This window comes from Grammomys surdaster, unplaced genomic scaffold (assembly GCF_004785775.1).
Source record: "Grammomys surdaster isolate TR1022 unplaced genomic scaffold, NIH_TR_1.0 125341, whole genome shotgun sequence".
Lineage (NCBI taxonomy): Eukaryota > Metazoa > Chordata > Mammalia > Rodentia > Muridae > Grammomys > Grammomys surdaster.
In genome coordinates this window covers 895630-911324 of record NW_021620215.1, presented here as the reverse complement: position 1 = coordinate 911324, position 15695 = coordinate 895630, and the positions used below count along the sequence as shown (strand labels likewise).

At 40.1% G+C, this 15695-nt stretch overlaps 1 protein-coding gene across 3 annotated transcripts in view; it reads left to right on the top strand.

Annotated features, from left to right (window-relative positions):
• The window catches only part of Dcaf8 (DDB1 and CUL4 associated factor 8), a 50042-nt gene that overhangs the window by 5331 nt on the left and 29016 nt on the right, over positions 1-15695 (top strand). For all 3 annotated transcript variants that reach the window (XM_028785705.1, XM_028785707.1, XM_028785706.1), the window contains exon 3: positions 12598-12665. In XM_028785705.1, coding sequence (XP_028641538.1) covers positions 12617-12665 — 49 coding nt within the window. In that variant the 5' untranslated portion in view covers positions 12598-12616. The remainder of the gene's footprint in view (positions 1-12597; positions 12666-15695) is intronic.

Sequence of the window (15695 nt, the reverse complement as noted above, 5' to 3'; positions counted from 1 at the left end):
AGGTAGGTATATGCCTGTGAAACTAGATACTCAGAAGCCCTGAGGCAAGAGAAGTTCAAGGCCAATGTCTCCCCCCCTCCCCCAAGAAGAAAAGAACAAGAATCTTATGCTATAGTTTTTTTTTGTTGTTGTTGTTGTTGTTGTTTTGTTTGTTTGTTTTTTGAGACAGGGTTTCTCTGTGTAGCCCTGGCTGTCCTGGAACTCACTCTGTAGACCAGGCTGGCCTTGAACTCAGAAATCCACCTGCCTCTGCCTCCCAAGTGCTGGGATTAAAGGCGTGCACCACCACCGCCTGGCTATGCTATAGTTTCTAAGATGTGCAATAAAATATCCTCACAACACAGTGAACTTACATTGGTATGATTTTTTAGAGATTTAGTTGTAGCTGGGCTGTGGTGGTGCTTGCCTTTATTCCCAGCACTTGGGAGTCAAGGGCGTGCAGATCTCTGAGTTTGAGGCCATCTTGGTCTATAGAACAAGTCAGAACAGCCAGGGTTAAATGGAGAAACCCTGTCGCAAGAAAATAAGGAAATATTTTATTTTATATTCATGTGTGTTGTGCGACAAAAGTTTTTCTGGGAAGAGGCAACATAGGTCAAGCCTGGCAGATAGGGAAGCCCAATCTGGCCTCAAACTACATGAGAATAATCTTGAATTTATAATCTTCTTGCCTTCACTTCCTAAAAGTGCTGGAGTTACTGGTGTGAGTCACCAGTACAGACTTGACTGAGTTAACTGAATCCTAGTGTTTTATGATTTTTGGATGGGGAAGAGAAATAGCTGGGTCCTTGAATAAGTGAGTCATTTAGCTGGGCATAGTTGCACACGCCTGTTATCCTAAATCCTCACTCTAGAGGCTGAGGCAGACAGCAATGAGGTCAGCATATGCTACATAGTAAGACCTTGTCTCAGCATTCCCTCCATCTCCCCTCTCAGAATGGCTCCCTAGGTAATTCCATGAGAATAGCTTTTTTTTTTTTTGGTTTTTCGAGACAGGGTTTCTCTGTGTAGCCCTGTCTGTCCTGGAACTCACTCTGTAGACCAGGCTGGCCTTGAACTCAGAAATCTGCCTGCTTCTGCCTCCCAAGTGCTGGGATTAAAGGCATGTGCCACCATCGCCCATCGAGAATAGCTTTTCACTCCTTTGGTGGTTGGGGGGTGGTTCAAGACAGAGTTTCTTCTGTATAGCCCTGTCCGTCCTGGAACTTGCTTTGTTGACTATGTTGGCCTCGAACTCAGATCTACCTGCCTCTGCCACTTTAGTGCTGGAAATAAAGGCGAGTGCCACCAGTGTCTGGCCTAACTTCACTCTTAAGATCTCTTCATAGTATTCATCTTTGTGTTTCTTTGTAATGGTGGAAGTTAGAGGAAATATGGATCATTAGAAGTCTTCTGTCGCCAGGCAGTGGTGGCGCATGCCTTTAATCCCAGCACTTGGGAGGCAGAGGCAGGCGGATTTCTGAGTTCGAGGCTAGCCTGGTCTACAGAGTGAGTTCCAGGACAGCCAGGGCTATACAGAGAAACCCTGTCTCGAAAAACCAAACCAAAAAAAAAAAGAAGTCTTCTGTCCTCGACTTCCCTCACTCTTTCTGTTCATTCTTGCTTTCTTTAAGAATCCTAAGAGTCTTGTTTCAGACTTCCTCTCTTAGAGCATAGATACTCTTGGATACTAATTGGGTTGTTTATAGTAAGGTTTAGTGTACAAGGTATTTGGGGTTGAACTTTCTGTTTAGATAGTGTATAAGTCTGTATATCTAGCTCTAATATATTTCTTACAAACGTTTGAATTCTGTTTTTACTTCCTGTGTGTGTTATATTTATGTGTGTGGGTAGACACTTGACCATGACAGTATGTGGAAGCAAGGAACAACTTGCAGGAGCTGATTATCTCCTTCTACTATGTGGGTCTTTGGAATCCATCTTGCCAGCCTCTAGTTTATAAGTTCCACATCTACTGCATTGGTTCTTCGTAACATGTCAGCTGGGATTTAAACATATTAGAATTAGTCTTCTAGGTACCAGCTTGTCATTTGTGGCATTTGATTTCTGTACTCAAAATGTCCTTTTTTTTTTCCCCGAGACAGGGTTTCTCTGTGTAGCCCTGGCTGTCCTGGAACTTACTCTGTAGACCAGGCTGGCCTCGAACTCAGAAATCCGCCTGCCTCTGCCTCCCAAGTGCTGGATTAAAGGCGTGTGCCACCACCGCCTAGCTTTTTTTTTTTTTTTTAAAGATTTATTTATTTATTGTATGTGAGTACTCAGTTCACTGTCACTTTCTTCAGACATACCAGAAGAGAGCGTCAGATCCCGTTACAGGCGGTTGTGAGCCACCATGTGGTTGCTGGGAATTGAACTCAGTACATGCTCTGGAAGAGCAGTCAGTGCTCTTAACCACTGAGCCACCTCATCTCTCCAGCCCAAAATGTGTCTTTTTAACTTTGTTTTATAGCTGTTTTTTTTTTTTTTTTTTTTTTATTTATTTATTTATTATATGTAAGTACACTGTAGCTGTCTTCAGACACCCCACAAGAGGGTACCAGATATCATTATAGATGGTTGTGAGCCACCATGTGGTTGCTGGGATTTGAACTCATGACCTCTGGAAGAGCAGTCAGTGCTCTTAACAACTGAGCCATCTCACCAGCCCCCTGTTTTATAGCTGTTTATGAAGCCAGATCCTGTCTATCCTCCAGTGTTTGTCATGTATCTTCCCTTTTAATATCCATGTGCCACCAGTCAAAGACATGCTGTCTGCAAGTACAAGGACTTTAAATGTGTGCCTCCTTCCATTTCAGACTGTCTGTCTTTTGACAAAATAACCTCTCTGATCTCTCTCTCTCTCTCTCTCTCTCACACACACACACACACACACTCACACACACACACACACCACACTCCTCAGACCTATGCTCTTCTTTGCTAGCCTCCTTCCTGTTTAACCAGCTCTTCTTATAGTTAGCTAAAGCATAGTACAGGTTTTTCTTGAATTTATCAGGTTTGTAACTTCCATTTTATTTTTCCTTGTGGGCTGTCAGAATATCATTGTCATCGAGACATCTTTCTGCTCTTCAGCTTTCTCTTCCTCCTCGTTGAAATTTTATTCTGCCTTCAGAGTACCTTAAAAGCTTGTTTTCCATGGAAGCTTTTCCTTCCTTCTCAAAAGTGAAAATAACACTTTTCTTTCTTTATTGATAACATTTTATTTATCTTATCTTCCTTTTGAGACAGGGTGTCACTGTATAGCCCAGGCTGGTCTCAAACTTGTGACTTAAGATTCCAAGCCTCAGTCTCTTAGTTTTTTTGTTTTTTTTTTTCCCGAGACAGAGTTTCTCTGTATAGCCCTGGCTGTCCTGGAACTCACTCTGTAGTCCAGCCTGGCCTCGAACTCAGAAATCCACCTGCCTCTGCCTCCCAAGTGCAGGGATTAAAGGCGTGCGCCACCATTGCCCGGCTGATCTTAATGTTTGTATCTTTTGTATTATTGTTGTGTAATTATTTTCTTAGTTGACTATGCAACAGGTTGTGGATGCACTGTTTATATTTGTAGCTTCTGCCATGTGTGGTGGTCCATGCCTTTAATCCCAGTACTGGGGAAGCTGAAGCAGGCAAAATCTGTGAGTTCGAGCCCAGCCAGAATTACAGACTTCAGAATTACAGAATGCTGAGACTCTTATTTAAAAAAATAACAATATACTTTCGGCTTCTTCTGCCTAGTAACATTTTTATGCCCTTGTACATGCCAGTGTGTGTATGCAGTGGACTAGTGGGTGGTGCAAGGGGCTGACACTTTGAATGGGTTACCCAGCACTTCTTTACAGTTGGGTTACCTCGTGTTGTCATATTTTTGTACAATAGGAAATAGAGGTTAATATCCCTGATCCTGAAATACCCAGTTTTCCTTCTGTTCCTGCATCTGGCCTACCAAAGGAGAAGATGTTGTTATTCATCTCATTTAAATATTCAACAATAGAAAGTAGCCCAAAGTCCTGCCTTCCATTAACATTTTGTCTGTCCAATTATTTATGTATTTATTGAGGTAGGACCTCATTGAATAGCCCTGCTGTCCTGAAACTCACAGAGATCCACCTGTCTCTGCTTCTCAAGTGCTATGATCAAAGGTGTATACCACCACACTTGGCCCCCATTTTATGCAATATGAAGCTCTTGCTTTGAATTTCAATGCTGTTTAGGTTCTCTGGATAGTAAATTAAAATGCGTCTAGCAGTATTAGTAGAAAATTGGCTTGGAGAATTGCTTATTATGAAGGTGAAATTACTTAATTTAATATTACAATATTAAAGTGAACATTTCCCCTTTATAAATAACTAAGTTTTTTTTTAAAGTGTCTTTATTTTTATTTTATTTGTTTGGTTTTTAGTTTTTTTCGAGATAGGGTTTCTCTGTGTAGCCTTGGCTGTTCTGGAACTCTAAACCAGGCTGGCCTCAGACTCTGCCTGCCTCAGCCTTCCGAGTGCTAGGATTAAAGACAAGTGCCACAATGCCCAGCTTATTTTTTTATTTTTACTTTTTAGGTTTTTTTTTTTTTTTTTTCTTCGAGACAGGGTTTCTCTGTGTAGCCCTGGCTGTCCTGGAACTCACTCTGTAGACCAGGCTGGTCTCGAACTCAGAAATCCACCTGCCTCTGCCTCCCAAGTGCTGGGATTAAAGGCGTGTGCCACCACCGCCCGGCCTTATTTTTATTTTTTAAAGATTTATTTATTTATTTTATGTATATGAGTGCACTGTAGCTGCCTTCAAACACACCAGAAGAGGGCATTGGATCCCATTACAGACGGTTGTGAGCCATCATGTGGTTGCTGGGAATTGAACTCAGGACCCCTGAAAGAGCAGTCAGTGCTCTTAACCAATGAACCATCTCTCCTAGCTTTTTTTTTTTTTTTTTTAATGAAAATGTAATTATATAATATTCTCCCTTCCCTTTTCTGCCTCCAACATCTCTCTGTACTCCTCCCCTAAAATTCATGGCTTCTTTTATTAAATTGTTGTTTTACCACATTTTAAAATATATGAATATAACCTGATGGGGTCTTTTAATATCACTTGTATGTTTATGATCTCTGGTCTGATCACTTGGTGTCCATAAAGACCAGAGGCATTGGATCCCACAGTAATTGGAGATATAGGTGATTGTCAGCCACCCAGTGTGGATTTTGGGAACTAAACTTTGATCCTCTGCAAGAGCAGTGTGTTCTCTTAACTACTGTGATACCTTCAAATTTAGTGTGCTTAATTTAATTGTTAAGTATTATCTGTAGCAATTTCCATGATTTTTTTCTTCACTCATTTTTACCTACTTTTTTATATATTATATTTATTGAAGTGCAATTTACATACAGTAAAATTTGTTTACATTTTTAGGTAGCTGTTCTGACAAACAGCTGTTCTGGCATTTATATAACAGCACTGCGTTTGAGACATAACATGACGTTACTGTCACTCTCGAAGCTTCTCTGTGCTTGTGGTCAGTTACATTCTCTTTCACTGCCCCTGTCGAGCACTGAGCCAGTGTCTGTCTCACGGTTTCATCTTTTACAGAAAGTACCACAGATGGTACAGATGGTATCACCCTGTGATAACCCAATAGCATATGATGTTTTGAGTTTAGCTTCTTATATGTAGCATGACATAGCTGAGCTCCATCCTCATTGCGGGTTGTAACAATGAGCTCGTTTCTGTTTTTGTTCCTTAGTAGTCTGGCTGTGTGGACATACTGCAGTATGTTCATCTCTGACCCAGGTGAGGAACATTTAATTATTTTTAGGGTTTTGAATGCATCAAAATAATATGTTTTGCCAATTCTGTAGACAGACATTTTTAGTTTTGGAGGTAGGGATAATGTCTAGATGATTAGATTCTTGGATTATGTGGTAAATTTATATTTTGTTTAGCAGATTGCCAAAATGTTTTTTACAAACTGACTATACCATTTGGTATTTCAACTAACAGTATATGAAATGTCTAATTTCTGTCTTGTCTGTATTCAACACAAAGTAAAATTTTTTTATTCAAGTTTTTTTTTTTTTTGGTTTTTTTTTTCTTTTTTTGGTTTTTTGAGACAGGGTTTCTCTGTGTAGTCCTGGCTGTCCTGGAACTCACTTTGTAGACCAGGCTGGCCTCAAACTCTCAAACTCAGAAATCCACCTGCCTCTGCCTCCCAAGTGCTGGGATCAAAGGCGCGCGCGCCACCGCCCGGCTTATTCAAGTTTTTAAACCATCCTTAAGATGGTTAGAGTAGTTTATTTCCCTAATTATTGATACTGTTCAGAATCTTTCCTCAAATGATCGTTATATGTTGTAAAAAGTTTGTTGTTGTTGTGGAATTCTTTGCTTTTGAGGAAGGTTTTAGTCTTTAGCATTGGCTGGCATGGAGCTGACTATGTAGACCAGACCGGTCTTGAATTCCTGGAGGTCTGCCTCCCTAATGTCCCCTCTTGCCAGGCTTTTACACGGTTTCAATACATTTAGGTTGCTGTCCTTTGCCATCCATTTGTTTCATAGATATTTAACAGTCCATAGCTTACATTCTCATTTGTCTAGTCTTTTAGAAAGACTTTTAATTTCTGTGATAACTCCAATTATTTCTTAATTTTAAAACGTTGTGGTTGTTTCCTATTCTAAAAAATAGTTACTTAATCATAAAGATTATCTCCAGTGTTTTCTTTGTGAAATTGTGTAAATGCTTTGATTTATTTATTTTTAGGGATGTTAAGGATTGAACTTAAGAGTTTTTTGTTGCTAAGCATGTGTTCTACCATTAATCTACATGCTACACCTCATTTTCAGCTTGTAGGTGTTAAAAAAACTTAGGGGTTGAGGTTGTTTACATTGTGATATCCAATTATTCTAGCACGTGCAGTTTGTTATACAGATCTTTCATCACCAGGGAGGCCCTGACTTTCTTTCTTTTTTGTTTTTGTTTTGTTTATTTGTTTTGTTTGTTGTGTTTTGTTTGTTTGTTTTGAGACAGAGTTTCTCTGTATAGCCCTGACTGTCCTGGAATTCACTCTATAGACCATGGTGGCCTCATACTCATAGAGGTTCTAACTGCCTCTGCTTCCTGAGTGCTGGAGCTGAAGGTGTATGCCCCCAAGAGTTTTTAAATAAGAAATTCTCAGTTATTTTTCTGCTTGATTTTTAGTTATTGTTCTGTCATACGGTTAGCTAAAACTTTAAGGTAGTGTTATTACTAAAACAGGAAAAAACCCAACTAGATCACTGGGATTTACTAATGAACTTGAAATAACACCTAGCCCCAACCCCACCCTCATACTCAACAGTTTACTCTTTAACCTTCAGTTTGGCAGGAGTCAGTCGTGGTTATTTTTAGAGTATAGGCAGTAGAGCTAATCTAAACTCCAGCAGCTACCTGAGACAGTGACCTCATCAGCTCTCTCAGCTTGGTTTATTCTGGACCAGATTTGACATGTTAATTGATCAGAATGGAAGCAGTGGAGTTTATGTAACACATTGAAATATGAAAATGATGGTTTAGGTTTGAAGCAATCAAATGGTATTTATTTAGATGGTGAATGGAAGAGATTTTACAGTGGTTTTGGTGTTTAAGTTGTAGGGCACAGTTGTAGTGTCCCTGCCTGCTTTAGTTTGGACAGTGTCTTAAGATGGCTCCAGCTGCTATGCCAAAATACCAGTGACTTCTGGCTTAAACGACAGAACTATATTTCAATTCTAAAGAGTAAAGTCTTAGAGCAACATTGTGGATGGTTTCTGGTCATGGCTGTCTTCTTGCTTATAGGTGTCTGCCTCCTCACTGTGCCCTCACATGACAGAGAGAAAGGGAGATATAAACCTGCCACTTTAGTGGCACAAATCCTATCATGAGGATAGCCATTTTTGTGACCTCATCTAAACCTGATTGTATCCTAAAGACTCCATCTCTAATGCTGTCCCATTAGAAACGGTGTTTTCAGTATAAGAATTGCAGGTGGTTACTGTAGCTTCTGCACTAGAGTTGGTTATATTTCATTTTGATGGAAACTTAGGAGAATGATAGTTTCTCTCAGAAGTAGTTGTATTATTGTCATAATTTGTGTGTGTGTATATGTGTGTGTGTGTTGCGTGTGGGGGGGAATGAGAGTGAGCGCACACACATATGCCACAGCATGTGTGTTGTGGGCATAGGCAAGCAACCTCAGGTGGCTGCCCTTGCCTTTCACCTTGTTTGTGGTAGGGTCTTTGTTTGTACCTGTGTACACCAGGCTAACTAGACTTAAAGCTTCTGGGAGTTCTCGAGGTCTCTAGCTCCCATTCTCTCAGGAGCACTGGCATGACAGACGTGAGCTAACATGTCTTGCTTTTGCTGTGGGTCCTGAGGATTTGAACACATTCTTAACACTTGCGCAGCAAACACTTTACCCACTAAACCTCTCCTCAGCCCATAATTCCTTGGTTTTCTAGAGAAAAAGTTTCCAAAATGAGAATTTATACACTCATTAAAGGATGTATAAGATGATCCAGTAGTGTATAGAAAAAGGATGCTGAAATATTTGTTTGGTATATATTCTGGAACACACCTTTTTAAAATTATTATTAAAATTTCCTTATTTTTTGTATGCGCTATGGTGAAATTCTGGAAAGTCTGAGGACAATTTGTAGGAGTTGTTCCACCATATGGGTTCCAGAGATCAAACTCTGATTTGCAAACTTAATGCTGGGTCAGGTACATTACTAAGCTATCTTGCTAGCCCTTTTTTGCATTTTTAAGATTTATTTTTATTTTATTATTGTGTGTTATGGGTGTTTTCTCTGCCTGTGCATCAGATACATGTCTGTTGCCTGTGGAGGCCAGAAGAGGGCATCCTGTTCCTTAGAATTAGAGTTACAGACTATTGTGCGCTTTCGTTTGTGTCCTTGGGGGAGTTGAACCTGGATCCTCCAAAAGAGCAGCCAGTGCTCTGAAGCTCTGAATCATCTCTCCAGGACCCATCCCCTGCCCCTATCTCGAAGTTTTGAGATAGGGTTGTATTGTGTAGCTTTGGCTGGCTATAACCCAGTTCGTGACCCAGGTTTGCCTCTGATTCTTGGAAATTCTCTTGCCTCAGCTTCTCAAGTGCTGGGATTACCAATGTGTGCTTCCATGATTGTTGAATCTTAATATTTTATGCAATCTGATTATATGTGTATACATACATATTGGGGATAAATACTCAAAGTTTACACTGAAGTTCATTACGTAATTTTGATCACTGCTCCTTTCTGCATACATTTTAGCATAAAATTTTATTAATGTATAACATCTCTGGAATAGGTCCAGGTTGAATATCCCTTATCTAAAATGGTCAGGACCAGAAGCATTCTGTTTTGACTTTTTATATAGTTTGTTGTTGTTGCAGCATTGGGCCTCATAGGTGCTGGCCAAGCACTCTGCTGTTAATCAATACTTCAAGCCTAGATTTGCAAATGTTTGCATATAAATAATATGAACATCTGAAATGCTTTAAAATTTGAAACTGAGGATCATGTTAATTCTCAGAATGTTTTACAATTTGGGGCATCTGAATACTTAAACTTAGATACACTCGGTCTTCTTGTTTGTTCTTTTGAGGCCAGGGTCTCATGTAGCCCACACTGACTTTGAATTTGTTAGATGTCTGAGGATAACCTTGAACTCATAGACCTGCCTTCACCTCCTAAGCACTGGGTTTACAGGCATGTAGTACCATATCCAGCTTTAAGTCTGTTATTTTACAGATGAAGAAAGCAAGGTCCAGTGATGGTCATGAGCTCGTCAGGGTGCAGTGGACAACTGGCTTCATTCAATTGCTGAATTCTTGAACTTCTGTATTTGTTGTTTTGGCTTTTCAAGACAGGGTTTCACTATGTAGCCCTGGCTGTGTGGACTTGATTTGTAGACCAGGCTGGCCTGGAATTCACAGAGATCCACCTTCTGAGTGTGGGGATTAAAGGTGTGCACCACCACTGTCTGGGATCTTCTACTTTTTAGTCTGAGACTGATTTTGCTCAAATTTAATTTTTAGAAAATATCTGCTATGGTTTGCAAAAGTATTCACAGGGTTTTTTCTGGTTCTGAGTTTTAGTAATGAGGTCTGTCAACTTTACTTCAAAAAGAAGATTCTTTTTTAAAAGACCCTTAAGCCATTTTCTCTTCCAAAAGACTATACTGTACGCTCTGGATACAGTTAGACATCATGGCTCCTTTTCCCCACTTCTCAGAGCCAGGTCATCATAGAGACTAGGAAATCAGATAGCTTTTTTAGAGCAGTGTGACAAATCCACACATTCCGGACCTCCTGATGCTATTTAGGTATGAGAATGGTTTCGGGGTGCTACATATCCTCTGGAAATGGATAATAGTGGGGTGAGAATGTGATATAGTAGTTTAATTCTAGAAGTGGAAAAATATCTCATGCACTACTTTACCATAACAGTGGTTTGCTTTATGACTAGTAATGGAACAACTTTACTTATTTCTTAGGACTTTTACAGTAGTCTGATTTTTAAATTGTAGATTCAGAGTGGGGAAATTACTGAGATACTAAAGAGTATAGTGACTATTGAGAGACAAAGCCAAGAGCTGTGTGGGAAATACTTTGCCAAAAATACATCCACATGGGATGGGAGAGATGGCTCAGGTAAAGAGCCATACAGCGCATTTCTCAGCATCCACATGGTGGCTCACAAACCATCCATAACTCTATTTCCAAGGGGTTCAACATTATTTTCTGACTTTCTCAGGCACCAGGCACATACATGGTACATGGTACACAGAAAGACATACAGACAAAAAACTCATACATAAATCTTTACTTAAAAGTATATACATCTCAGAGAAAAGAAGCAATTTGTGGTAGTTCACAGCTGTTATCCAAGCCCTGAGGAATCTGAGGCAGAAGGGTCCCCTGTGAATTTGAGGCCAGCCTGAGGTACAGAGTGAGACCCTGCCTCAAACAAGAAGTGAAAGGAAGAAGATAAATCTGCTCCAGAAGCAGCTCCTACCCCTGCTCACCTTTCACACCCTACGTTGTGCTGCGCTCCTCGTCGCTCCTCAGATGCTTTCTCAGACTCAGTGCTGGGGCTTTCTGTCTTTTTGGTTTTTTTGGTGGTGATGTTTTTTGGTTTTGCAGTATTTCTGCTTCCTTGTGGTTGCCTGCTTCCAGTAGTTTTGGGCAGTTGTCTCTGCAGAGAACTATTATTCTTATCATTATTATTATTATTATTTTATGAAACAGCAAAGGTTTCTGTGAAGGAGAGAAGTAGAGAGAGCGGATAAGGATGGGCTCCTATGGTAATTGTTAGGGGAATGAAAGGGCTGTTGAAAAATTGGAGGACGGTGCCTGGGCACTTGGTCTTGGATCATAATCATACTTTGTCTTCTACCACTGCCTTTTGTTCAAGACACTGAAAGGGGCTAAACAAAACTCTGGCCTGAATAATAGTATTCTTTCCTCTTTTGCTGGAGGTGGCAATAAGCCCTGGAGAGAGGGTGGGAGAATTATAACAGCATTAAAGAAATAAGATATATATGTTCCCTAGTTCTAGTTAGGGCTTTGCTCCAGAGGTAAGTCTGGTGAAAATGAGTAGAATTAGTTGAAGTGATGTTTGCTACTATGTAAAATGAGCTGAGGTGATTTAATGGAAATTCTCCTTTATACACCTTTGTATGGCCAGTCTGGCACACAGAGATCTGCCTGCTTCTCTCTCCTAAGTCTGGGCTTAAGGTTCTTTCTTTTTTATTTTTATTTATTTATTTATTTATTTATTTTTGGTTTTTTGAGGCAGGGTATTTCTGTGTAGCCCTGGCTGTTTACTGTTTAAGGTTATTTCTTAATGGTAAGATACTCCTGGGTTCAAATTCCATCTTTACTTACAATTTTTTTTTCTTTCTTTTTTTTTTTTTTTGAGATAGGGTTTCTTTCTGTAGCCCTACCCAGCTGTCCTAAAACTCCCTCTGAAGACCAGGCTGGCCTTGACTCACAGAGCTCTGCCTGTTTCTGCTTCTCCTGAGTGCTGATATCAATGATGACCACCACTGCCCGGCTCTGCTTGTAATAAATAGGCTTGACACTATGTATCTGAGTGACCAAGGATTAGGATTCTTTCCAAAAGTTTAATTCTTCTTCTGTTGATTTGTATGTGAAATGAGATTCAGAATCTTAACTAGTATTCATTTTGTGAAAACAAATGCTTTACGGAGTCTGTAGAAACATGTCTGTTACCTACAGTGGGATTCTGGGCAGTGCTGAGTAGCTTCTGTGTTAATGTGTGGTTCTTAGCAGCATGTTATTAGATATATACCTGCTGTTTCATGCTTTAATTCAGTCCCTTCCTTCCCATCTGAAAAAAAAACCACTATTCCTCTCCTCAGTAAGGAAAGTAAAGAGGTGGCAGTTGACCTCCCCTCAAGTATGTTTCTTTATGGAATTACATCCATGGAAGCCAGGGTGTGGAGTTTATCAACTGAATAGTCTTGTTAAGACACATAAAAAGATTCATTCTTATGAAAATGGTAAGATCTATGAACTGTTAAATGTCCTTGTCTAATTATTGACTTTCCCAAGGGCTTTTCTAATTATTTTATTTTCTTTTTCCCAAATCCAGGCTGGCTACCATATTCAAGATGTCCAGTAAAAGGCCCAACACAAGTGGGCGAACAGATTTAGCTAATGGTAAGGGCCTGAAAACAGGTGGAACTCTCTCTTTACTATTAGCTGAGGCCTCCCACCTTCCCTGAGAGTGGAGCTCTGAATTTTAGTGGGACAAAGGAGCTCTTTGTGTGTTGTTTCAGTATGGGAAAATACACAGGAATCATCTTGGATTGCCTGCCACTTTTGCTACTTCAAATTTTATGTGTATTGTTTTCAGAAAAATCAATACAGAGATATATTTCTTTCCTTTTTAAATTCTTTTCTAATGTTTGTGGTTCTTTTGCCTTTGTGTATGTCTGTGTACCACTTTCGTGCCTGGTGCTTGCAAAGGCCAGACTAGGACATTAGATTCCTTGAAACTGGAGTTACAGACAGCTGTGAGCCACCATGTGGGTGCTGGGAATTGAATCTGGGTCTTTTGAAAGAGCAGCCCATGTTCTTAACTGTATCCCAGAGATACTTTTCTAAAAGGTCAAGTGGTTTGGATTTTTGAAAGTCTGTTGCAGACAGACAGACTTAAGAAATGCTACTAAGAAGAAAAGTAAGGTGGAGGGAGTTTGGGGGAAGTTGAGGTTCCTCTGTTAATTGAGAGGTCTGTTCCTATGTTAGATAATAGTTTCAGAAGATGAGAAGAAATGAAGTTACTGGTCTGGGAGTGTGACTCAAAGAGTACACGAGACCTTTGGGTTAGTCTCCAGTGCCAAAAAGGCAGACAGGCAGAGAGAGAGGAGTTAAACCCAAATTATCTAGAATCGGGTCTTCCTTCCGTCCCTTTACACTGGGCTTAGTTAAAAGGGACAGGATTCTAAAGAAATTTTAGAGGGGTTTGTGTGTGTGTGTGTGTGATGAATGAATGAATATGTGTACATGTACATACACACACTCACATTCTGAGGATCCTTGGACATGACAGGCAACTACTCTGCTACAGTTCTGTATCTCTAGCTCACACATATATTTTTGAACTGCAGCTTGTCTATTAGCTACATTGGGGATTGGCAAACTAGTTTTGAAACCCAAACCTACCTGCCACTTGGTTTTGTAAAACATTATATTTGGGTACTTGCTGCCTAAGCTTGAGGGCTGGAGGTTAGATACCAGGTGGCATGATGGCCCACATGTAATTATAGTCTCAGAAAGTGGAGACAGGAGAGAATCTAAGTAAGTGAGCTTGTAGATTAACTGTATCAATAAGTTCTGGGTTCATTTGAGAGACTGCTTCAGGAAGGTGGAAAGTGATTCAGTAAGACTCCTGATGTCAACCTTAGACCTCTTCACACGTTTTTGACTCTCTGGCATATACTCAAATGTTCACACCATGCACACGTGTGTGTAAAAAAAGATTCAATAAACAGAGTCATACCCATTTATGTACTATCTTTGAGTTACTTTAGTACAAATGAGATTCAGTAGTTAAAACAGTGCTAAATTTTCTGTACTTAAAATTCTTTCCCCCTGGGCTTGTACAGAAAAAAAAATTGCCAGATTTTAAGCTAGATCTTGGTCAGTGACTCCTGGTCCCCTTTTTCAAGTTTGTGGTATGCTCTGTCACTTATATTAATGTGCTACCATCTTCAAACTCTGCATTTGTTAGTCACAACTTTTAAAATTTTATATTACACTTACATATTCAATATCCTGTGTGCTTTGGTACTTTAGTATAATTAGATTTTTTTCTTCTATCCTGTAGGTTCAAAAGCTCAAAATTTGTGTTGTCAGGCCTGGTGACAAGTTCCTGTACCTGCTGGGGCATCTTGCTGGCCCTTGTTGATCAGAATTTTAGCAGTAAATTCCAGGAGTTTAGGGATTTTACTTTTGCTTTCATCTTGGACTCTGTTACATGTTGTGCACTGGGCCATGTAATCCAGAACCTTGTGCACAGTAAAGGCGCTCTATCATGAAGCTGTACCCTCAGCCCTGGATGTGGCGCTTTTATCCCCTCTTACCATCTGAAGCTTAGACCCAATTGTGCATAAACACATCTGTTATACTTTCTCAGCATATCTCCTTCTTACATTCAGATTTCTGTGGGTCCTCCCCATACACGGACTTTTCTTCTACGTTCTAGCCCAGTTTTCATACTATTATGCTCTTTGGTGGGGCTTTTGTGTTGTTCAGCCTTCTCTTGTTACTTCAAACAAAAACAATTCTGTTTTCTGTACTGGGCTTTGCCTCAGAGTTCACTGAAAAGAGGTGTTATTTCTTCAGCAGACTTTACAAATGAATGCTGCAATCCAGACAACCAGACAGACTAAGGTGCTCTAGCTTTGGATCATTAAATGTTAGACCTAGACTCAAGTAGCTCATACTAGAGTGACACATTGGTTTGCCTTCCTCTGATGACTTGACTTGTAGCAGGTAAAGTTTGTACTCGTCTGAGGAAAGGAAACAACAAACAGTGTTTGAAAACCCTTTCTTGCCTTCCTCTTTCCAAACCTTGACCGTAGGTTGGAAAGTAGTTGGGTGTAAACATTGCTGAGGTAGAGCCTCTTCCAAGCCAGTATAAGGCATTAAGTTTGATTTGACATCATGGAAGAAGAGAAAAGGATTATTTTTAGTAAACTAGGTTTAGTGATTCGTGCCTGTAATCCTAACAGTTGAGAAGCTAAAACAGGAGAATCTTTGTGAGTTTGAGGCTAGTGTGAGCCATATAATGAGACCCTATCTAAAACAAGCTAATTGAAGTAAGTTAAAATACATTTGCTAGAAAGGGGGTGAGGACCTGTGTAAGGGAGCATAATGACCAGCTTAAAAATCCTTCAATTCTCCTCCTAGGTTTTAAGAATCAATAGGTTGGCAAATAACACAGCTCAGTGGATCAGGTTGTTTGCCATCTGCTTGATTACTAAGTTTGATCCTGGAAACCCACATGGTAGAAGGAGAGAACTTATTCAAGTTGTTTTATTGCCATATGTTCACTGTGGCACACATACACCAAATAAATAAATGCCAGGGTAATTAAAAAAAATGGAAGTGAGTTAAGCGTCAGGAGGTCGGTGTTTTCCTGACATAGCGTCAGGAGGTCAGCACTTTCCCGACCTGGGAAGTGGC